Genomic DNA, 21,757 nt, shown 5'->3' on the forward strand with positions numbered 1-21,757 from the left:
TCCATCCTAGATCCCCCCAGAGGTTCTCCCCCCAGTCTATAGATTGCATTCAGATTTTTACCACCCAAATGCATTATTTTACATTTTTCTACATTGAACCTCATTTGCCATGTAGTCGCCCCTCCCCCATTAATTTGTTCAGGTCTTTTTGCAAGGTTTCCACATCCTGCGGAGAAGTTATTGCCCTGCTTAGCTTAGTATCGTCTGCAAATACAGAGATTGAACTGTTTATCCCATCCTCCAGATCGTTTATGAACAAATTAAATAGGATTGGTCCCAGCACTGAACCCTGGGGGACCCCACTACCCACCCCTGACCATTCTGAGTACTCCCCATTTATCACCACCCTCTGAACTCGCCCTTGTAGCCAGTTTTCAATCCATGTACTCACCCTATGGTCCATGCCAACGCACCTTATTTTGTACAGTAAACGTTTATGGGGAACTGTGTCAAATGCTTTTGTAAAATCCAGATACACCACGTCTACGGGCCTTCCTTTATCTAGATGGCAACTCACCTCCTCATAGAAGGTTAATAGATTGGTTTGGCAAGAACGATTCTTCATGAATCCATGCTGATTACTGCCAATGTGGCACCGTGTACCGGACACTGGGGAGATGTATGCACCATGTATCTGGGTCTCACTGGTTTTCTCCAGACTTTTCTGGACAGTAGATGTGGATTCCTGGGTCTCACTGATTTTCTCCAGACTTCTCTGGACAGTAGATGGGGGGTACCTGGGTCCCCCTGGTTTTCTCCAGACTTTTCTGGACAGTATATAAATCAATAAGTCGCGCTACAAACTAAAAATGGCAACTGGCAAATGCCTAACAAGCCTCATAGAGATATGGGGATAAATAATAATCACTATATAGATGAATATTATAAATAAATATTATAAGAGTGCTGAGCAGTATAAATACACACTTTAAGGTTAACCCAAACTAAATGCTATTAGTTAGGTGGGACACAGATAACAATGACTATGTCCAAAAAAAAAAAACAATATTGCAAGACCCAATCAATGACAGGTGAGTATCTCCAGTAACTTGTAGGAAAAATGGTGTGACAAATCAGTGAGAAAAAAAACTATAGTGTAATAAATAAGGGAAAATGGTATAGAATAATAATAACAATAATCCCAAAGAAAAGTCCGTGGCTCAACACAAACAATAATAATAAAAGTCCATCCGTGTGAAATTAAAATATATAAAAATGACTTGTCTCCAAGTGCTCTGTGGATATTATAACAGGATCTTGCTGTAGTGAAAAAATAGAGTGCGTAGACAGACCTCCACCTCTTGAGAAAAATTTCTGCCTCTTACCAGATAAAAATGGTCTCTTAATTACAGGAGACCCAGGGAGCGGATGGCTGCAACCCCAGCCAGGGATCTTTAAAGCAGGCACTCAGCGTCCAGGGACTCTCTCCCACCAGCCTCCGAAAATAGGGAAATATCACCTTGTCCTGTGCCAGGGTTTTGCACAGAGCAGCCTCAATCCTCCTCTTTTCGGGGTCCACGCCGGCGCTTCTGGCTCCTCATTCCTGTGTTATCTGTGTCCCACCTAACTAATAGCATTTAGTTTGGGTTAACCTTAAAGTGTGTATTTATACTGCTCAGCACTCTTATAATATTTATTTATAATATTCATCTATATAGTGATTATTATTTATCCCCATATCTCTATGAGGCTTGTTAGGCATTTGCCAGTTGCCATTTTTAGTTTGTAGCGCGACTTATTGATTTATATATTATTCATGGTTTACTACTTTTTTAGTCGCAGCTTATATTAATTAGTGTAAGCGCAATTTTTGTCTTTACTTTTCTGGACAGTAGATGTGGATTCCTGGGTCTCACTGATTTTCTCCAGACTTCTCTGGACAATAGATGGGGGTACCTGGGTCTCACTGGTTTCCTCCAGACTTCTCTGGACAATAGATGGAGGTACCTGGGTCTCACTGATTTTCTCCAGACTTCTCTGGACAATAGATGGGGGTACCTGGGTCTCACTGGTTTCCTCCAGACTTCTCTGGACAATAGATGGAGGTACCTGGGTCTCACTGATTTTCTCCAGACTTCTCTGGACAATAGATGGGGGTACCTGGGTCTCACTGGTTTCCTCCAGACTTCTCTGGACAATAGATGGAGGTACCTGGGTCTCACTGATTTCCTCCAGACTTCTCTGGACAGTAGATGGGGATACCTGGGTCTCACTGGTTTCCTCCAGACTTCTCTGGACAGTAGATGGGGGTACCTGGTGTGACAGACTCACCCGGGACAGAGGCTTTTGGAGGGGAATGAATGCTAGCCTCTTACCTACCGACTATGGACCCTGGTATTTGAGGGAGCTACAAGCATTTAGGAAGATTTCCTATTATGTAATGTAATGCAAAAGGGCATTATTAAGGAGGCCATGATGGTCTCTGCCAGCTTGGGGCTCAGTGGACAGATGTATGTGAAAACAAAACTGGTTAATGAGATCTGGAAAGCCCTCGGTCTTCTGTTGTGTAGGAGGGGGGAGATCACTGTTTGTACTGTTAATTGCATAGCTTCCAACTGTCCATGATTTGGAGGGACTGTCCCTGATTTGGAGCAATGTCCCTCTGTCCCTCATTCCTCCTCATTTGTCCCTCATTTTGATCTGATCTATATAGTTGTACATAAAATGCACTTTTTATCTTTTAAAAAGTGTTTCCTAATGCTAGACCTTTCATCCAAATTCGAAATTGCTGCATTTGTAAGTTTTAAAAGCCAGTATAAAGGAATAGTAGTGGTAAAAAAAAGCACTTGTGGATTTATATAACCTTTTTTTTTGGTTAATTCTCCTTTAAGGGGGTGTGGCAGGGGGCGTGTCCTATGCCTACATACATTTGCTAGTAGGTGTCCCTCATTCCCATCTCAAAATGTTGGGAGGTATGTTAATTGTGCTAATTAACACACCAATTGTCTGCTAGCAAACTACTGTGGGGATGTGTTTATACTTGTAATAATGTGTATTGTACTTTGTGAGCTCGATGCCGGCAAGTCTGACCTGGACTGAGACCTCTGAGTGTCCAGGTGGCTAATTGTTTGATTAACTTAATGTTTATAATGGTAATTATATTTCTGTATACAGTTGTGTTTGCAATGATAATGTGATCAGCCTCACCTGAGTGTGTAGTGTATAAAAAGCTTGTATTCTTTCCAATAAACAATTCTTATTCTGGTTTGTTCTAAAACTGGTATTGCCTAGTTCTTGGGGTAACTATAGCCAGATTCACTGGTCTCGTGTCCCTTAGCTTGGGAAGCAATTTCTTGGCGGAGATACCCAGTCAGGGTGGCCAGAGTCCATCACATTGGTGGCAAGCAGTGGGAGGCTTCCTGAAGTCTGGGACATCCAAACATCCTCCAGGATCCAAGATCGGGATAGCAGACTTCAGTCACCCCAGCAGAGATATGCACCTGAGAATTCCTGGGACTGCTGCGGATCATTCTTTCAGCATTCTCCAGGACTGTCTGTGGATGAATACCTGGAGCTCAGGCAGCAGATTCAGGCAGGGCTGAAATGGAGACCTCCAGGTCGCCGGTATACACCAGGGAAGTGCTTTCCAATTCCAGAGCAACGGGCCAGTAACCAACGGAAGTTGCGGATGGCATTCCTGGGAGAGCGGCCCCAGGAGCAATGGGTGACTGAGTTGGACAGGCTGGTACAGCAGGAGATAGAGCTGGACAATCGATATCGGGCTCTGCAATGGCTTGTAGAGCAGGAATATTTAGGGGATACAACAGAATGCTCTCCGGGGGATATGACTTTGGCGGCCCTGGCTTGCTGTGGGCGAGCCTTACAAATGTTTGTGTTTGGCGATGAAGGGGAACCTACCCTTGAGGACCTGCAAGAATACAGAGAGGCTATGCTCAGTCTTGTAGGGGTCTCAGAGCTTAAACCTGATCTGGATTATTTGCTAAGGAAAGAACAGCACCTGGAAAGGGAATAGAGGGAACTGCTAGAACACGTTCATGAGCGTGCTCCAGAATCGGCAGCAGAAACTCCGGAGATTGCTGTCCCCAAATCTGAAGCGCTGACAACCGGACAGAGGGTCCAAGACCTCTGCCCCACACCCGCGGCAGTTCCAGAGGCCCAGGGTGAAAAGCTGGTGGTCACTCCCCATCAGCAGTTCAAAGACTTGAGAGAAGAGGTGGTCGTTCTTCTCCCTCCCTAGCCACAGATCACAGAAAGCATGGAGTTAATTGATTTTTCATCAGAGGATGTTATGGATGATGAGTCACCTGCCAAAGTGTTGGCACTGGGCCAAAGTGCCACCAGCTTATGCCCTGGACATTTAGCAATTCCAGAGATTGGGGATTTAATAGACTTTTCTGTAGAGGAGGAACCACCTAGCAAACCTCCAGCAGATATGCTGGCAGCAGGACAGAGTACTATAGACCTCTGCTCCACACCCGCGGCAATTCCAGAGGCCCAGGGTGAGAAGGTGGTGGTTTCGGAAGGTGGAGATGCAGGGAGGAGAGGCAGCCATTCCCCCTCCCCAGCAAGGATCTGTGCACCTGGGAAACAGTGACAGAGAAATGTCGTCCCAGCAGCCAGATGAGGGTATGGGAGATGGAGCACCCGGCTCATATCCCCAACAGCAGCTATACAGTTCAGGGGAGAAGGGAGAGGAGGTTGTCGTCCTCCCTCCCCAACAGTCAGCCAGGGTGGAGGAAATTGTGCTCCCTCCCTAACAGTTAGCCGCAGTGAATTATGTGGGGTCCCCAGCACAAATGCTGGCAACAGGGCAGAGTGCTACCAACCTCTGCCCAGCACCGGCAACAACTGCAGAATTCCAGGGAGCCAGGGCAGTCGACCCCTGTCCCCAGCGACAAGCTGATGAAGTTAGGCTTCTACACCTAGCTGGAGTGCTGCCAGCCGGACAGAGAGTCAATCACCTTTGCCCCACACCTACTGATGGCAACTTTTTCCTGTGGCCAAGAATGGAAACCAGGTTGACCGACTATGTGGGTTCACTCTGCCCTCAACTAACAAAAGATGGATTTCCTGTGGTAGTGGATGGGACTACGGTCTCCACCTGTATACCCCAGAGATGCTGGGCAGTCAGCCCAGTTCCCCAACAGCATGACAGAGTGAGTCCAGCCACCCTGTCTTCTCTCCAGTGGCTGAAAGGGCTCCAGGAAGAAGGGCCAGTCTGCACTTCTCTTCAGCGGTGGGTATGCTCTACGAGAGAGGCAGAGGTTGGCTGGGTGAATAATGCTCTGTTCGGGACAATTTGTTTGGGATACTGTGTGGGTATGGGCATTGGGGGACTGGGGGCTCCTTTTGTGTTTAGTCTTCTGCTGAAAGGGGAGAATTGTGACAGACTCACCCGAGACAGAGGCTTTTGAAGGGGACTGAATGCTAGCCTCTTGCCTACTGACTATGGGCCCTGGCATTTGAGGGAGCTACAAGCATTTAGAAAGATGTCCTGTTATATAATGCAAAAGGACATTATCACCCACTTGCTTACTAGGCACTTAAACCCCTTTCCTGCTCAGGCCAATTTTCAGCTTTTAGTGCCGTCACTTTGTGAATGACAATTGCGTGGTCATGCAATGCTGTACCCAAATGACATTTTTATCATTTTTTTTTCCCACAAATAGAGCTTTCTTTTGGTGGTATTTAATCACTGCTGGGTTTTTTATTTGTTAAAAGACCGAATTTAACACACCTATTGTCTGTCTGATAGCAAAGGGATGCGTTTACACTTGTAATAATGTGTATTGTACTTTGTGAGCTCGATGCCGGCAAGTCTGACCTGGAATGAGACCTCTGAGTGTCCAGGTGGCTAATTGTTTAGTTAACTTAACATTTATAGTGTTAATTATATTTCTGTATACAGTTGTGTTTGCATATGATAATGTGATCAGCCTCATCTGAGTGTGTAGTGTATAAAAAGGTCTGTATTCTTGTTCAAAAAACAGTTCTTATTCTGGTTTGCTCCAAGACTGGTATTGCCCAGTTCTTGGGGTAACTATATCCAGAATCACTGGTCTTGTGTTACAGAGTTTGGAAAGTAGCTTCTTGGCGGAGATACCCAGTCAGGGTGTCCAGAGTCTGTTACACCTGGGTCCCACTGGTTTCCACCAGACTTTTCTGGACAGTAGATGGGTGTACCTGGGTCCCACTGGCTTCTTTCAGACTTCTCCAGACAGTAGATGGGATTACCTGGGTCCCACCAGACATTACCGGACAGTAGATGGGGGTATCTGAGTCCCACTGGTTTCCACCAGACCTCTCCAGAGTAGATGGGGGTACCTGGGTCCCACTGGTTTCCACCAGACTTCTCCAGACAGTAGATGGGCTTATTTGGGTCCCACCAGACATTACCAGACAGTAGATTGGGGTACTCGGGTCTCACTGGTTTCCACCAGACCTCTCCAGAGTAGATGGGGGTACCTGGGTCCCACTGGTTTCCTCCAGACTTCTCAGGACCGTAGATGGGTGTACCTGGGTCCCACTGGTTTCCTCCAGGCATCACCAAACAGTACATGGGTGTACCTGGGTCCCACTGGTTTCCTCCAGACTTCTTAGGACAGTAGATTAGTGTACCTGGGTCCCACTGGTTTCCTCCAGACTTCTCAGGACAGTAGATGGGTGTACCTGGGTCTCACTGGTTTCCTCCAGGCATCACTGAACAGTGCATGGGTGTACCTGGGTCCCACTGGTTTCCTCCAGATCTGTGCTGATGGCACTGCTGGATATCTTCAGATATGAAAGGGATAGGAAGCATGATGTGTCTTTCATTTGCTGGCCAACCACTTTCTGGGTTTCGCCTTGACTGCCTGATACCCAGACACATAATTCAGCCCGGACTGTGGCTTCCGGGGCAGGGTTGCTGACTGCAGTTGTAAGCCGAGAGTGCCTCTTACACTTTCTCACACTGGACAGTCCCTCCCCCCCTCTCTGCATGGACTGGAGAGGAGAGAGAGAGCTGATCTGCTCCTCCTCCAGATCCTCTCTTCCTGTGTGTGCCCCACCCACACTCCAATACTGCCAGTGCTGTGCTTCAGAAAGGGGATGTGGATGGGAAGTTTAAATCCCAGCAACCGCAGCTACATCCTGGAGAGATGCCTGAGCCTCCACTAGTGTATACTAATGTAAAGGGGGCTCTGATATAAGGGGTGCTCTGTGGGCTCTGATGTAAGTGGGGGCTTTGGTGAGCAGAGACCCCCTTACATCAGAGTTTCCCTTTACACCAGAGTCCACAATATTCTCCTTTATATCAAAACCCCCTTAAATTAGAGTTCCCCTTTACATTGCAGTCCACAAAAACCTGGCGGATTCAGATCCAAAGGGGGGGAACTCTGCGGATCCAGATCCAAAGAGGGGAACTCTGCAGATCCAGATCCAAAGGGGGGTACTCTGCGGATCCAGATTCAAAGGGGGAACTCTTGTGATTACCTCCATATGATTTAATTACAATATATATGTATAGTGTATAATAAAAAAATAAAAGAAATTGCTGTGCGCCGCTAAAGTGTTCGGGTTTGGCTGAAAGAAAAGGTGGCAACTCTACTCTACACTCCTCAACATTGCCCGTTTCTTTGTTCTTCTTGAAAAAACCTGAACAGCACATCTTAAACCCCCAGTCTGCTGTGAAATCTTTGCCTGGGAGAGACCTTTGATATTTCTACTGGCACGCAGTCATGTTGGAACAGGAAGGGTTCACCCCCAAACTGTTCCCACAAAGTTGGGAGCATGATGGAATATATATATATAAATGCGTGTGGAGTATTCTTGTTGTGTGAGTTGTCATTGACCTTTGGAGTGTCAGCTCCGGCCACACACTCACCAGTTTATCTCTCGGCGACCATGAACTTGTGTGCCAGGTGATGTCATTGTGATTTCCTGACGCCTCTCGTTTCTCCACCCAGTCCACAGGCACTATACACGGGGAGGATGGGAGTCCCCTCTCCTTCTCCTGGAAGTCAGGCCTGCTCATCCAGGAGTTAACTCAACTTCCAACAGCAGGAAAAACCTGTATGTCCTGCGCCACTGCAGATGGTGGTGCTACACAGGATCTTGGTATTTGTTACAATGAAATTGAAACTGGTTACACAATGATAATATATAAAAAAAATAAATCCCCCCCCACAGAGGATCTCAGCCCCAGCTCCCCCAATATTCCCGGAATCACTCCATGATAATCATCCTCACGGAATTGTCACATCCATTCACAATCACAGGCACCCTCCTTGGTGCACATAAAATCTGAATGGTTGGATGATTATTATAGGAGACGTGCGGTGTGCGCAGTGATGGAATGCTGCGTTGTATAGAAGACGTGCGGTGTGCACAGTGATGGAATGCTGCATTGAATTAGAGACGTGCGGTGTGCACAGCAACGGAATGCTGCGTTGTATAGGAGACGTGCGGTGTGTGCAGTGAAGGAATGCTGCGTTGTATAGGAGACGTGCGGTGTGCGCAGTGAAGGAATGCTGCGTTGTATAGGAGACGTGCAGTGTGCGCAGTGATGGAATGCTGCGTTGTATAGGAGACGTGTGGTGTGCACAGTGATGGAATGCTGCATTGTATAGGAGACGTGCGGTGTGCACAGTGATGGAATGCTGCGTTGTATAGGAGACGTGCGCTGTGTGCAGTGATGGAATGCTGCGTTGTATAGGAGACGTGCGGTATGTGCAGTGATGGAATGCTGCATTGTATAGGAGACATGCGATGTGCGCAGTGAAGGAATGCTGCGTTGTATAGGAGACGTGCGGTGTGCGCAGTGATGGAATGCTGCGTTGTATAGGAGACGTGTGGTGTGCGCAGTGATGGAATGCTGCATTGTATAGGAGATGTGTGGTGTGCACAGTGAAGGAATGTGCGTTGTATAGGAGACGTGCGGTGTGCGCAGTGATGGAATGCTGCATTGTATAGGAGATGTGTGGTGTGTGCAGTGATGGAATGCTGCGTTGTATAGGAGACGCGCGGTGTGTGCAGTGACGGAATGCTGCGTTGTATAGGAGACATGCGGTGTGCGCAGTGATGGAATGCTGCGTTGTATAGGAGACGCGCGGTGTGTGCAGTGACGGAATGCTGCGTTGTATAGGAGACATGCGGTGTGCGCAGTGATGGAATGCTGCGTTGTATAGGAGACGTGCGGTGTGCGCAGTGGCGGAATGCTGCGTCGTATAGAAGACGTGCAGTGTGCACAGTGATGGAATGCTGCATTGAATTGGAGACGCGCGGTGTGCGCAGTGACGGAATGCTGCATTGTATAGGAAACGTGCTGTGTGCGCAGTGAAGGAATGCTGCATTGTATAGGAGACGTGTAGTGTGCGCAGTGAAGGAATGCTGCGTTGTATAGGAGGCGTGCGGTGTGCGCAGTGATGGAATGCTGTGTTATATAGGAAACGTGCGGTGTGCGCAATGATGGAATGCTGCGTTATATTGTAAACGTGCGGTGTGCACAGTGACTTAATTCTGAATTGTATAGGAGACATGCAGTGTGCGCAGCGATGGAATGCTTAGTTGTAAAGGAGACGTGTGCAGTGATGGAATGCTGCGTTGTATAGGAGACGTGCGGTATGTGAAGTGAAGGAATGCTGCGTTGTATAGGAGATGTGTAGTGTGCGCAGTGAAGCAATGCTGCGTTGTATAGGAGATGTGCGGTGTGCGCAGTGATGGAATGCTGCGTTGTATAGGAGACGTGCGGTGTGCGCAGTGATAGAATGCTGCGTTATATTGGAAACGTGCGGTGTGCACAGTGACTGAATTCTGTGTTGTATAGGAGACATGCGGTGTGCGCAGCAATGGAATGCTTAATTGTAAAGTAGACGTGTGCTGTGTGCAGTGATGGAATGCTGCATTGTATAGGAGACGTGCAGTGTGGGCAGTAAAGGAATGCTTAGTTGTAAAGGAGACGTGCTCTGTGTGCAGTGATGGAATGCTGCATTGTATAGACGTGTAGTGTGCGCAGTGATGGAGTGCTGCGTTGTATAGGAGACATGCGGTGTGCGCAGTGACGGAATGCTGCGTTGTATAGGAGACGTGCGGTGTGCGCAGTGATGGAATGCTGCGTTGTATAGGAGACGTGCGGTGTGCGCAGTGAGGGAATGCTGTGTTGTATAGGAGACGTGCGGTGTGCGCAGTAAAGAAATGCTGCCTTGTAAAGGAGACGCGTAGTTTGCGCAGTGATGGAATGCTGTGTTGTATAGGAGACAAGCGGTGTGCGCAGTCATGGAATGCTGCATCGTATAGGAGATGTGCGGTGTGCGCAGTGATGGAATTCTGCGTTGTATAGGAGACGTGTGGTGTGCGCAGTCATGGAATGCTACGTTGTATAGGAGACGTGTGCACAGTGATGGTATGTAGTGTTGTATAGGAGATGTGAGGTGTGCACAGTGATGGTATGCAGTGTTGTATAGGAGATGTGAGGTGTGCATTGTGATGGAATGTAGTGTTGTATAGGAGACATGCGGTGTGCGCAGTGACGGAATGCTTAGTTGTAAAGGAGACGTGTGCTGTGCACAGTGATGGAATGCTGCGTTATATAGGAGATGTGCGGTGTGCGCAGTGATGGAATGCTGCGTTGTATAGGAGACGTACGGTGTGCGCAGTGATGGAATGCTGCGTTGTATAGGAGACGTGCGTTGTGCGCAGTGATGGAATGCTGCACTGTATAGGAGACGTGCGGTGTGCGCAGTGATGGAATGCTGCGTTGTATAGGAGACGTGCAGTGTGCGCAGTGATGGAATGCTGCGTTGTATAGGAGACGTGCGTTGTGCGCAGTGATGGAATGCTGCACTGTATAGGAGACGTGCGGTGTGCGCAGTGATGGAATGCTGCGTTGTATAGGAGACGTGCGGTGTGCACAGTGATGGAATGCGCCGTTGTATAGGAGACGTGCGCTGTGATGAAATGCTGCGTTGCATAGGAGACGTGCGGTGTGCGCAGTGATGGAATGCTGCGTTGTATAGGAGACGTGCGGTGTGCGCAGTGATGGAATGCTGCATTGTATAGGAGACGTGCGGTGTGCGCAGTGATGGAATGCTGCGTTGTATAGGAGACGTGCGGTGTGCACAGTGATGGAATGCGCCGTTGTATAGGAGAGGTGCGGTGTGCGCAGTGATGGAATGCTGCGTTATATTGGAAATGTGCGGTGTGCACAGTGACTGAATTCTGCGTTGTATAGGAGACATGCCGTTTGCGCAGCGATGGAATGCTTAGTTGTATAGGAGATGTGCGCTGTGCGCAGTGATGAAATGCTGCGTTGTATAGGAGACATGCGATGTGCGCAGTGATGGAATGCTGCGTTATATAGGAGATGTGTAGTGTGCGCAGTGAAGGAATGCTGCGTTGTATAGGAGACGTGCGGTGTGTGCAGTAATGGAATGCTGCGTTGTATAGGAGACGTGCGGTGTGTGCAGTAATGGAATGCTGCATTGTATAGGAGACGTGCGGTGTGCGCAGTGACGGAATGCTGCGTTGTATAGGAGACATGCGATGTGCGCAGTGATGGAATGCTGCGTTATATAGGAGACGTGTAGTGTGCGCAGTGAAGGAATGCTGCGTTGTATAGGAGACGTGCGGTGTGTGCAGTAATGGAATGCTGCGTTGTATAGGAGACGTGTGGTGTGTGCAGTAATGGAATGCTGCATTGTATAGGAGACGTGCGGTGTGCGCAGTGACAGAATGCTGCGTTGTATAGGAAATGTGCAGTGTGCGCAGTGACGGAATGCTGCGTTATATAGGAGACGTGCGGTGTGCGCAGTGATGGAATGCTGCATTGTATAGGAGACGTGCGGTGTGCGCAGTGATGGAATGCTGCATTGTATAGGAGACATGCAGGGTGTGCAGTGATGGAATGCTGTGTTGTATAGGAGAGGTGTGGAGTGCGCAGTGATGAAATGCTGCGTTGTATAGGAGACGTGCGGTGTGCACAGTGAAGGAATGCTGCGTTGTATAGGAGACGTGTAGTGTGCGCAGTGAAGGAATGCTGCGTTGTATAGGAGACGTGTAGTGTGCGCAGTGAAGGAATGCTGCTTTGTATAGAAGACGTGCGGTGTGCGCAGTGATGGAATGCTGCGTTGTATAGGAGACATGCGGTGTGCGCAGTGATGGAATGCTGCGTTGTATAGGAGACGTGCGGTGTGCGCAGTGATGGAATGCTGTCTTGTATAGGAGATGTGGGTTGTGCGCAGTTATGGAATGCTGCGTTGTATAGGAGACGTGCGGTGTGTGCAGTGATGGAATGCTGCGTTGTATAGGAGACGTGCGGTGTGCGCAGTGATGGAATGCTGCGTTGTATAGGAGACGTGCGGTGTGTGCAGTGATGGAATGCTGCATTGTATAGGAGACATGCGGTGTGCGCAGTGATGGAATGCTGCGTTGTACAGGAAACGTGCGGTGTGCGCAGTGATGGAATGCTGCGTTGTATAGGAGACGTGCGGTGTGCGCAGTGATGGAATGCTGCATTGTATAGGAGAGGTGCGGTGTGCGCAGTGATGGAATGCTGCGTTGTATAGGAGACATGCGGTGTGCGCAGTGATGGAATGCTGCGTTGTACAGGAGACGTGCGGTGTGCGCAGTGATGGAATGCTGCGTTATATTGGAAACGTACGGTGTGCACAGTGACTGAATTCTGCGTTGTATAGGAGACATGCCGTTTGCGCAGCAATGGAATGCTTAGTTGTATAGGAGACGTGCGCTGTGCGCAGTGATGAAATGTTGTGTTGTATAGGAGACGTGCGGTATGTGCAGTGATGGAATGCTGTGTTGTATAGGAGACATGCGATGTGCGCAGTGATCGAATGCTGCGTTGTATAGGAGACGTGTAGTGTGCGCAGTGAAGGAATGCTGCGTTGTATAGGAGACGTGCGGTGTGTGCAGTAATGGAATGCTGCATTGTATACGAGATGTGCGGTGTGCGCAGTGACGGAATGCTGCGTTGTATAGGAGATGTGCGGTGTGCGCAGTGATGGAATGCTGCGTTGTATAGGAGATGTGCGGTGTGCGCAGTGATGGAATGCTGCGTTGTATAGGAGATGTGCGGTGTGCGCAGTGATGGAATGCTGCGTTGTATAGGAGATGTGCGGTGTGCGCAGTGATGGAATGCTGCATTGTATAGGAGACGTGCGGTGTGCGCAGTGATGGAATGCTGCGTTGTTTAGTAGCCATGCGGTGTGCGCAGTGATGGAATGCTGCATTGTATAGGAGACGTGCGGTGTGCTCAGTGATGGAATGCTGCGTTGTATAGGAGACGTGTGGTGTGCGCAGTGATGGAATGCTGCGTTGTATAGGAGACGCACGGTGTGCGCAGTGATGGAATGCTGCGTTGTATAGGAGACGTGCGTTGTGCGCAGTGATGGAATGCTGCACTGTATAGGAGACGTGCGGTGTGTGCAGTGATGGAATGCTGCGTTGTATAGGAGACGTGCGGTGTGCACAGTGATGGAATGCTGCATTATATAGGAGACGTGCGTTGTGTGCAGTGATGGAATGCTGCACTGTATAGGAGACGTGCGGTGTGCGCAGTGATGGAATGCTGCGTTGTATAGGAGACGTGCGGTGTGCACAGTGATGGAATGCGCCGTTGTATAGGAGACGTGCACTGTGATGAAATGCTGCGTTGCATAGGAGACGTGCGGTGTGCGCAGTGATGGAATGCTGCGTTGTATAGGAGACGTGCGGTGTGCGCAGTGATGGAATGCTGCATTGTATAGGAGACGTGCGGTGTGCGCAGTGATGGAATGCTGCGTTGTATAGGAGACGTGCGGTGTGCACAGTGATGGAATGCGCCATTGTATAGGAGAGGTGCGGTGTGCGCAGTAATGGAATGCTGCGTTGTATAGGAGACATGCGGTGTGTGCAGTGATGGAATGCTGCGTTGTACAGGAGACCTGCGGTGTGCGCAGTGATGGAATGCTGCGTTATATTGGAAACGTGCGGTGTGCACAGTGACTGAATTCTGCGTTGTATAGGAGACATGCCGTTTGCGCAGCGATGGAATGCTTAGTTGTATAGGAGATGTGCGCTGTGCGCAGTGATGAAATGCTGCGTTGTATAGGAGACATGCGATGTGCGCAGTGATGGAATGCTGCGTTATATAGGAGATGTGTAGTGTGCGCAGTGAAGGAATGCTGCGTTGTATAGGAGACGTGCGGTGTGTGCAGTAATGGAATGCTGCGTTGTATAGGAGACGTGCGGTGTGTGCAGTAATAGAATGCTGCATTGTATAGGAGACGTGCGGTGTGCGCAGTGACGGAATGCTGCGTTGTATAGGAGACATGCGATGTGCGCAGTGATGGAATGCTGCGTTATATAGGAGATGTGTAGTGTGCGCAGTGAAGGAATGCTGCGTTGTATAGGAGACGTGCGGTGTGTGCAGTAATGGAATGCTGCGTTGTATAGGAGACGTGCGGTGTGTGCAGTAATGGAATGCTGCATTGTATAGGAGACGTGCGGTGTGCGCAGTGACAGAATGCTGCGTTGTATAGGAGATGTGCGGTGTGCGCAGTGACGGAATGCTGCGTTATATAGGAGACGTGTGGTGTGCGCAGTGATGGAATGCTGCATTGTATAGGAGACGTGCGGTGTGCGCAGTGATGGAATGCTGCATTGTATAGGAGACATGCAGGGTGTGCAGTGATGGAATGCTGCGTTGTATAGGAGAGGTGTGGAGTGCGCAGTGATGAAATGCTGTGTTTTATAGGAGACGTGCGGTGTGCACAGTGAAGGAATGCTGCGTTGTATAGGAGACGTGTAGTGTGCGCAGTGAAGGAATGCTGCGTTGTATAGGAGACGTGTAGTGTGCGCAGTGAAGGAATGCTGCGTTGTATATAAGACGTGCGGTGTGCGCAGTGATGGAATGCTGCGTTGTATAGGAGACATGCGGTGTGCGCAGTGATGGAAAGCTGCGTTGTATAGGAGACGTGTGGTGTGCGCAGTGATGGAATGCTGTGTTGTATAGGAGATGTGGGTTGTGCGCAGTTATGGAATGCTGCGTTGTATAGGAGACGTGCGGTGTGCGCAGTGATGGAATGCTGCGTTGTATAGGAGACGTGCAGTGTGCGCAGTGATGGAATGCTGCGTTGTATAGGAGACATGCGGTGTGTGCAGTGATGGACTGCTGCGTTGTATAGGAGACATAAGGTGTGCGCAGTGATGGAATGCTGCGTTGTACAGGAAACGTGCGGTGTGCGCAGTGATGGAATGCTGCGTTGTATAGGAGATGTTCGGTGTGCGCAGTGACGGAATGCTGCGTTATATAGGAGACGTGCGGTGTGCACAGTGATGGAATGCTGCATTGTATAGGAGACGTGCGGTGTGCGCAGTGATGGAATGCTGCGTTGTATAGGAGACATGCAGGGTGTGCAGTGATGGAATGCTGCGTTGTATAGGAGAGGTGTGGAGTGCGCAGTGATGAAATGCTGCGTTGTATAGGAGACGTGCGGTGTGCGCAGTGATGGAATGCTGCATTGTATAGGAGACGTGCGGTGTGCGCAGTGATGGAATGCTGTGTTGTATAGGAGACGTGCGGTGTGCGCAGTGATGGAATGCTGCGTTGTATAGGAGACGTGCGGTGTGCACAGTGATGGAATGCTGCGTTGTATAGGAGACGTGCGGTGTGCACAGTGATGGAATGCTACGTTGTATAGGAGACGTGCGGTGTGCACAGTGATGGAATGCTGCATTGTATAGGAGAGGTGCGGTGTGCGCAGTGATGGAATGCTGCGTTGTATAGGAGACATGCGGTGTGCGCAGTGATGGAATGCTGCGTTGTACAGGAGACGTGCGGTGTGCGCAGTGATGGAATGCTACGTTATATTGGAAACGTATGTTGTGCACAGTGACTGAATTCTGCGTTGTATAGGAGACATGCCGTTTGCGCAGCGATGGAATGCTTAGTTGTATAGGAGACGTGCGCCGTGCGCAGTGATGGAATGCTGCGTTGTATAGGAGACGTGCGGTGTGCACAGTGATGGAATGCGCCGTTGTATAGGAGAGGTGCGGTGTGCGCAGTAATGGAATGCTGCGTTGTATAGGAGACATGCGGTGTGTGCAGTGATGGAATGCTGCGTTGTACAGGAGACGTGCGGTGTGCGCAGTGATGGAATGCTGCGTTATATTGGAAACGTGCGGTGTGCACAGTGACTGAATTCTGCGTTGTATAGGAGACATGCCGTTTGCGCAGCGATGGAATGCTGAGTTGTATAGGAGATGTGCGCTGTGCGCAGTGATGAAATGCTGCGTTGTATAGGAGACATGCGATGTGCGCAGTGATGGAATGCTGCGTTATATAGGAGATGTGTAGTGTGCGCAGTGAAGGAATGCTGCGTTGTATAGGAGACGTGCGGTGTGTGCAGTAATGGAATGCTGCGTTGTATAGGAGACGTGCGGTGTGTGCAGTAATGGAATGCTGCATTGTATAGGAGACGTGCGGTGTGCGCAGTGACGGAATGCTGCGTTGTATAGGAGATGTGCGGTGTGCGCAGTGACGGAATGCTGCGTTATATAGGAGACGTGCGGTGTGTGCAGTGATGGAATGCTGCATTGTATAGGAGACGTGCAGGGTGTGCAGTGTTGGAATGCTGCGTTGTATAGGAGAGGTGTGGAGTGCGCAGTGATGAAATGCTGTGTTTTATAGGAGACGTGCGGTGTGCACAGTGAAGGAATGCTGCGTTGTATAGGAGACGTGTAGTGTGCGCAGTGAAGGAATGCTGCGTTGTATAGCAGACGTGTAGTGTGCGCAGTGAAGGAATGCTGCGTTGTATAGAAGACGTGCGGTGTGCGCAGTGATGGAATGCTGCGTTGTATAGGAGACATGCGGTGTGCGCAGTGATGGAATGCTGCGTTGTATAGGAGACGTGCGGTGTGCGCAGTGATGGAATGCTGTGTTGTATAGGAGATGTGGGTTGTGCGCAGTTATGGAATGCTGCGTTGTATAGGAGACGTGCGGTGTGCGCAGTGATGGAATGCTGCGTTGTATAGGAGACGTGCAGTGTGCGCAGTGATGGAATGCTGCGTTGTATAGGAGACATGCGGTGTGTGCAGTGATGGACTGCTGCGTTGTATAGGAGACATGCGGTGTGCGCAGTGATGGAATGCTGCGTTGTACAGGAAACGTGCGGTGTGCGCAGTGATGGAATGCTGCGTTGTATAAGAGATGTTCGGTGTGCGCAGTGACGGAATGCTGCGTTATATAGGAGACGTGCGGTGTGTGCAGTGATGGAATGCTGCATTGTATAGGAGACGTGCAGGGTGTGCAGTGTTGGAATGCTGCGTTGTATAGGAGAGGTGTGGAGTGCGCAGTGATGAAATGCTGTGTTTTATAGGAGACGTGCGGTGTGCACAGTGAAGGAATGCTGCGTTGTATAGGAGACGTGTAGTGTGCGCAGTGAAGGAATGCTGCGTTGTATAGCAGACGTGTAGTGTGCGCAGTGAAGGAATGCTGCGTTGTATAGAAGACGTGCGGTGTGCGCAGTGATGGAATGCTGCGTTGTATAGGAGACATGCGGTGTGCGCAGTGATGGAATGCTGCGTTGTATAGGAGACGTGCGGTGTGCGCAGTGATGGAATGCTGTGTTGTATAGGAGATGTGGGTTGTGCGCAGTTATGGAATGCTGCGTTGTATAGGAGACGTGCGGTGTGCGCAGTGATGGAATGCTGCGTTGTATAGGAGACGTGCAGTGTGCGCAGTGATGGAATGCTGCGTTGTATAGGAGACATGCGGTGTGTGCAGTGATGGACTGCTGCGTTGTATAGGAGACATGCGGTGTGCGCAGTGATGGAATGCTGCGTTGTACAGGAAACGTGCGGTGTGCGCAGTGATGGAATGCTGCGTTGTATAGGAGATGTTCGGTGTGCGCAGTGACGGAATGCTGCGTTATATAGGAGACGTGCGGTGTGCGCAGTGATGGAATGCTGCATTGTATAGGAGACGTGCGGTGTGCGCAGTGATGGAATGCTGCGTTGTATAGGAGACATGCAGGGTGTGCAGTGATGGAATGCTGCGTTGTATAGGAGAGGTGTGGAGTGCGCAGTGATGAAATGCTGCGTTGTATAGGAGACGTGCGGTGTGCGCAGTGAAGGAATGCTGCATTGTATAGGAGACGTGCGGTGTGCGCAGTGATGGAATGCTGTGTTGTATAGGAGACGTGCGGTGTGCGCAGTGATGGAATGCTGCGTTGTATAGGAGACGTGCGGTGTGCACAGTGATGGAATGCTGCATTGTATAGGAGAGGTGCGGTGTGCACAGTGATGGAATGCTGCATTGTATAGGAGACGTGCGGTGTGCACAGTGATGGAATGCTGCATTGTATAGAAGAGGTGCGGTGGAATGCTGCGTTGTATAGGAGAAATGCGGTGTGCGCAGTGATGGAATGCTGCGTTGTACAGGAGACGTGCGGTGTGCGCAGTGATGGAATGCTACGTTATATTGGAAACGTATGTTGTGCACAGTGACTGAATTCTGCGTTGTATAGGAGACATGCCGTTTGCGCAGCGATGGAATGCTTAGTTGTATAGGAGACGTGCGCCGTGCGCAGTGATGAAATGCTGTGTTGTATAGGAGACGTGCGGTATGTGCAGTGATGGAATGCTGTGTTGTATAGGAGATGTGCGGTGTGTGCAGTGATGGAATGCTATGTTGTATAGGAGACATGCGATGTGCGCAGTGATGGAATGCTGCGTTGTATAGGAGACGTGTAGTGTGCGCAGTGAAGGAATGCTGCATTGTATAGGAGACGTGCGGTGTGTGCAGTAGTGGAATGCTGCATTGTATACGAGATGTGCGGTGTGCGCAGTGACGGAATGCTGTGTTGTATAGGAGATGTGCGGTGTGCGCAGTGATGGAATGCTGCGTTGTATAGGAGATGTGCGGTGTGCGCAGTGATGGAATGCTGCGTTGTATAGGAGATGTGCGGTGTGCGCAGTGATGGAATGCTGCGTTGTATAGGAGATGTGAGGTGTGCACAGTGATGGAATGCTGCGTTGTATAGGAGATGTGCGGTGTGCGCAGTGATGGAATGCTGCATTGTATAGGAGACGTGCGGTGTGCGCAGTGATGGACTGCTGCGTTGTATAGTAGTCATGCGGTGTGCGCAGTGATGGAATGCTGCATTGTATAGGAGACGTGCGGTGTGCGCAGTGATGGAATGCTGCGTTGTATAAGGAGACGTGCGGTGTGCGCAGTGATGGAATGCTGCATTGTATAGGAGACGTGCGGTGTGCGCAGTGATGGAATGCTGCGTTGTATAGGAGACGTGCGGTGTGCGCAGTGATGGAATGCTGCGTTGTATAGGAGACGTGTGGTGTGCACAGTGATGGAATGCTGCATTGTAACTCTTGGTGATATTGGGATATTCCACATATCTCAGGTTTAGGTGTGGAATGTCGTGGGTTACGGGTGAATGGGGGGTACAGACAAGTTCCAGCGTGCTGAAGTCCATGGAGGAGAAGCGACACTCGGCTGACGCTCGCCTCGCTCTCTCTCTGCTCCGGTCGCACTCACCTGTGTTGGCTCCGGTCACGATGGCGGTTTTCCCAGTCAGGTCCACACGGCACTTTTTAGGGTCCCACCTGCCCTTCTTCTGCATGTGGAGGATCACCGCCAGGACCAGAGAGCACAGGAACCACACCGGGTGACTGAGGAGGGACAGCATGTCCATGGCACTGAGGGGTGGGGGGGACTGCAACTACTGTCCACTGACACGCAGCACTAAATACCAAACATCTGGCTGCACCGTCCCCCTATCATTCCCAATAGTCACTGTACTACACTACTGCTACGTGAGCGCTCCTCTCTCTACATATTGACACTCAGGAGGAGACAACCGCACACACCTACTCTATACCACCCTCAGGGTCCTAGTGCCTGCAGCACACCAAAACCAGAAATATCACATATTGTAGCTCACTGATCATTAGATGCGGCGGCTGCGTTCGTTTTCTCTTTGCAAGCTTTTTTTTCCCCCCTTTGTTTTCACCTGGTGATCTGCCCAGTAACACACCTCCCCCACATCTAAGAATTGGTAGGGTGCAATATAATAAATGTTTGATTTTGGGTTTAACCTAATCCCGCCCCTTTTGATGGACGCAGTATCAGACCCCGCCCACCTTTACAAACTTGCTAATTAAACTCACACCGAGCTGTCCCCTGATACGGGATGTTCTCAGCCTCACCCCGAGCAAAGATTTTCCAGCTTGCTGGACTACAAAGTGCCAGCAGACTGAGAGCGATGGGCGCTGGGTTGGGATAACAACGCAGTTATCCCCTCCAAATCAATCACCGCCAGCAGATATTGAAGCTTATTGGTTTTCAAAAGAGATATACATGAACATCAACTTCACATGTAATATATGAAACAGATATGCAGGAGAAATCCAACATTGTCTTAGTCTTACATGTTAGAACCAACTGGTGAGAATTGTAGGTACCATCAAGTATGATGGGGAGTACCGTAGGGTGTAACGTTATGGGTATTGGGGTCTGTACATAGATCGTTCTGTCTAACTATTACACCACTCAGGTATATCTGTAGCTTGTTGTATTAGATCATATTGAGCTATTCGGATCTTCCTCTTCTTGTAGAGGTGTTGTGATGTTGAATCTTGAAGGGTGTTGTTGAGGTATTAGTGGGTGTCATGTGTATTGGCATCGGGGTGTGTTGGTGCTGAATCTTTTAAGGGGAGTCCATTGCTGGGCTTTTTATCTTCATGGTTGTCAGTTATACTGGGTTCGCTTGGGTCTGTGGTCCGCTTTGTTCATATGTGATAATGGTCTGTGGGATTGTGGTCTTCGGACCTCTAACAATCCCCATGAATAACTGTAGCGAGACTGACAGGTGGTATGGAAGATTGAGACTCTCTGGGGGGGGGGTGTAGAGAGTCTGTCATGGGAGCAGTTCGGGGATGTGTTATTCTCTCCATCAGGGGTCCCTCAGTGGAGAATTGGGGGGGGGGGGTAGATTGGATGGTTCCCTGCGCGTGGCACATTACTCAGGCTTGGTGGGCAACTCATAGGGTTTTTGTCCCTATCAAGGGTATGTATTCTGAGGAGTACCACGTAGGCTACTTAGGTAGAGTAGAGGAATGTAAGTGGTAGGGAGGAGTGAGGGCTATGGGAGAGTAAGGGTGTGTAGGGGGTTCTCTGTCCTTCACCTCCGCGATCTTGTCGTCTATCGGCAGAGTGTACTAAGCTAGTAGGTTGGAGTATTCTGCTGATGTTTGGAAATGTTGCCAGCAAGCCGTTTTCCGATATTTGGTGGATGTATCGTGAACCTGATGGACCAGGTTCTCCATTTCCGCTACTCTGTTCATGCGCTTAATCCATTCCGCTATGGTAGGTGGGTTAGGAGATTTGCAGTGTGCTGGAATACACATTTTTTGCGGCATTTAGTAGGTGTAGGGCCAGTGAGCGGTGGTACGTTTTTTTTGGTATGGAGGAATGGTGTAAAAGTGTTTGGGCTGGCGAGAAATCCAATTGGAATGTGGGGATTTGGATCGTGAGGCGGTGGATTTCTTTCCAGAATTGTTGGGTTAGGAGACATTCCCACCATATGTGAAGGAGAGCCTACCTTCGCAGAGGAGCATCTCCAACAGGTGGGGGGAATCGTGGGGTTAATTTTGTGTAGTTTGAGGGGGGGTTTGTACCATCTGGAAAATAGTTTAAAGCCATTTATGAGTATATTTTTTTCCCAGTCCTCTTCTGAGAGGTTGATGTCGAGGTCTTTTTCCCATTTCGTGCTCACTATGTTGGACTTAGGGTTGCGCTCTGCAAAGA

The 21,757-nt window shown here is 49.6% G+C and overlaps 1 protein-coding gene across 1 annotated transcript in view; it reads right to left on the reverse strand.

The window, feature by feature from the left end:
* Window positions 1–19,826, reverse strand: part of LOC141129298 (retinol dehydrogenase 14-like) — a 52,296-nt gene extending 32,470 nt beyond the window's left edge. The window contains exon 1 of the mRNA XM_073617248.1: window positions 19,487–19,826. Within this exon, the coding sequence (XP_073473349.1) occupies window positions 19,487–19,643 (157 nt within the window). The 5' untranslated portion in view covers window positions 19,644–19,826. The remainder of the gene's footprint in view (window positions 1–19,486) is intronic.
* Between the last annotated feature and the right edge of the window lie 1,931 nt (window positions 19,827–21,757).

The sequence above is a fragment of the Aquarana catesbeiana genome, linkage group LG01 (genome assembly GCF_042186555.1).
Source record: "Aquarana catesbeiana isolate 2022-GZ linkage group LG01, ASM4218655v1, whole genome shotgun sequence".
Lineage (NCBI taxonomy): Eukaryota > Metazoa > Chordata > Amphibia > Anura > Ranidae > Aquarana > Aquarana catesbeiana.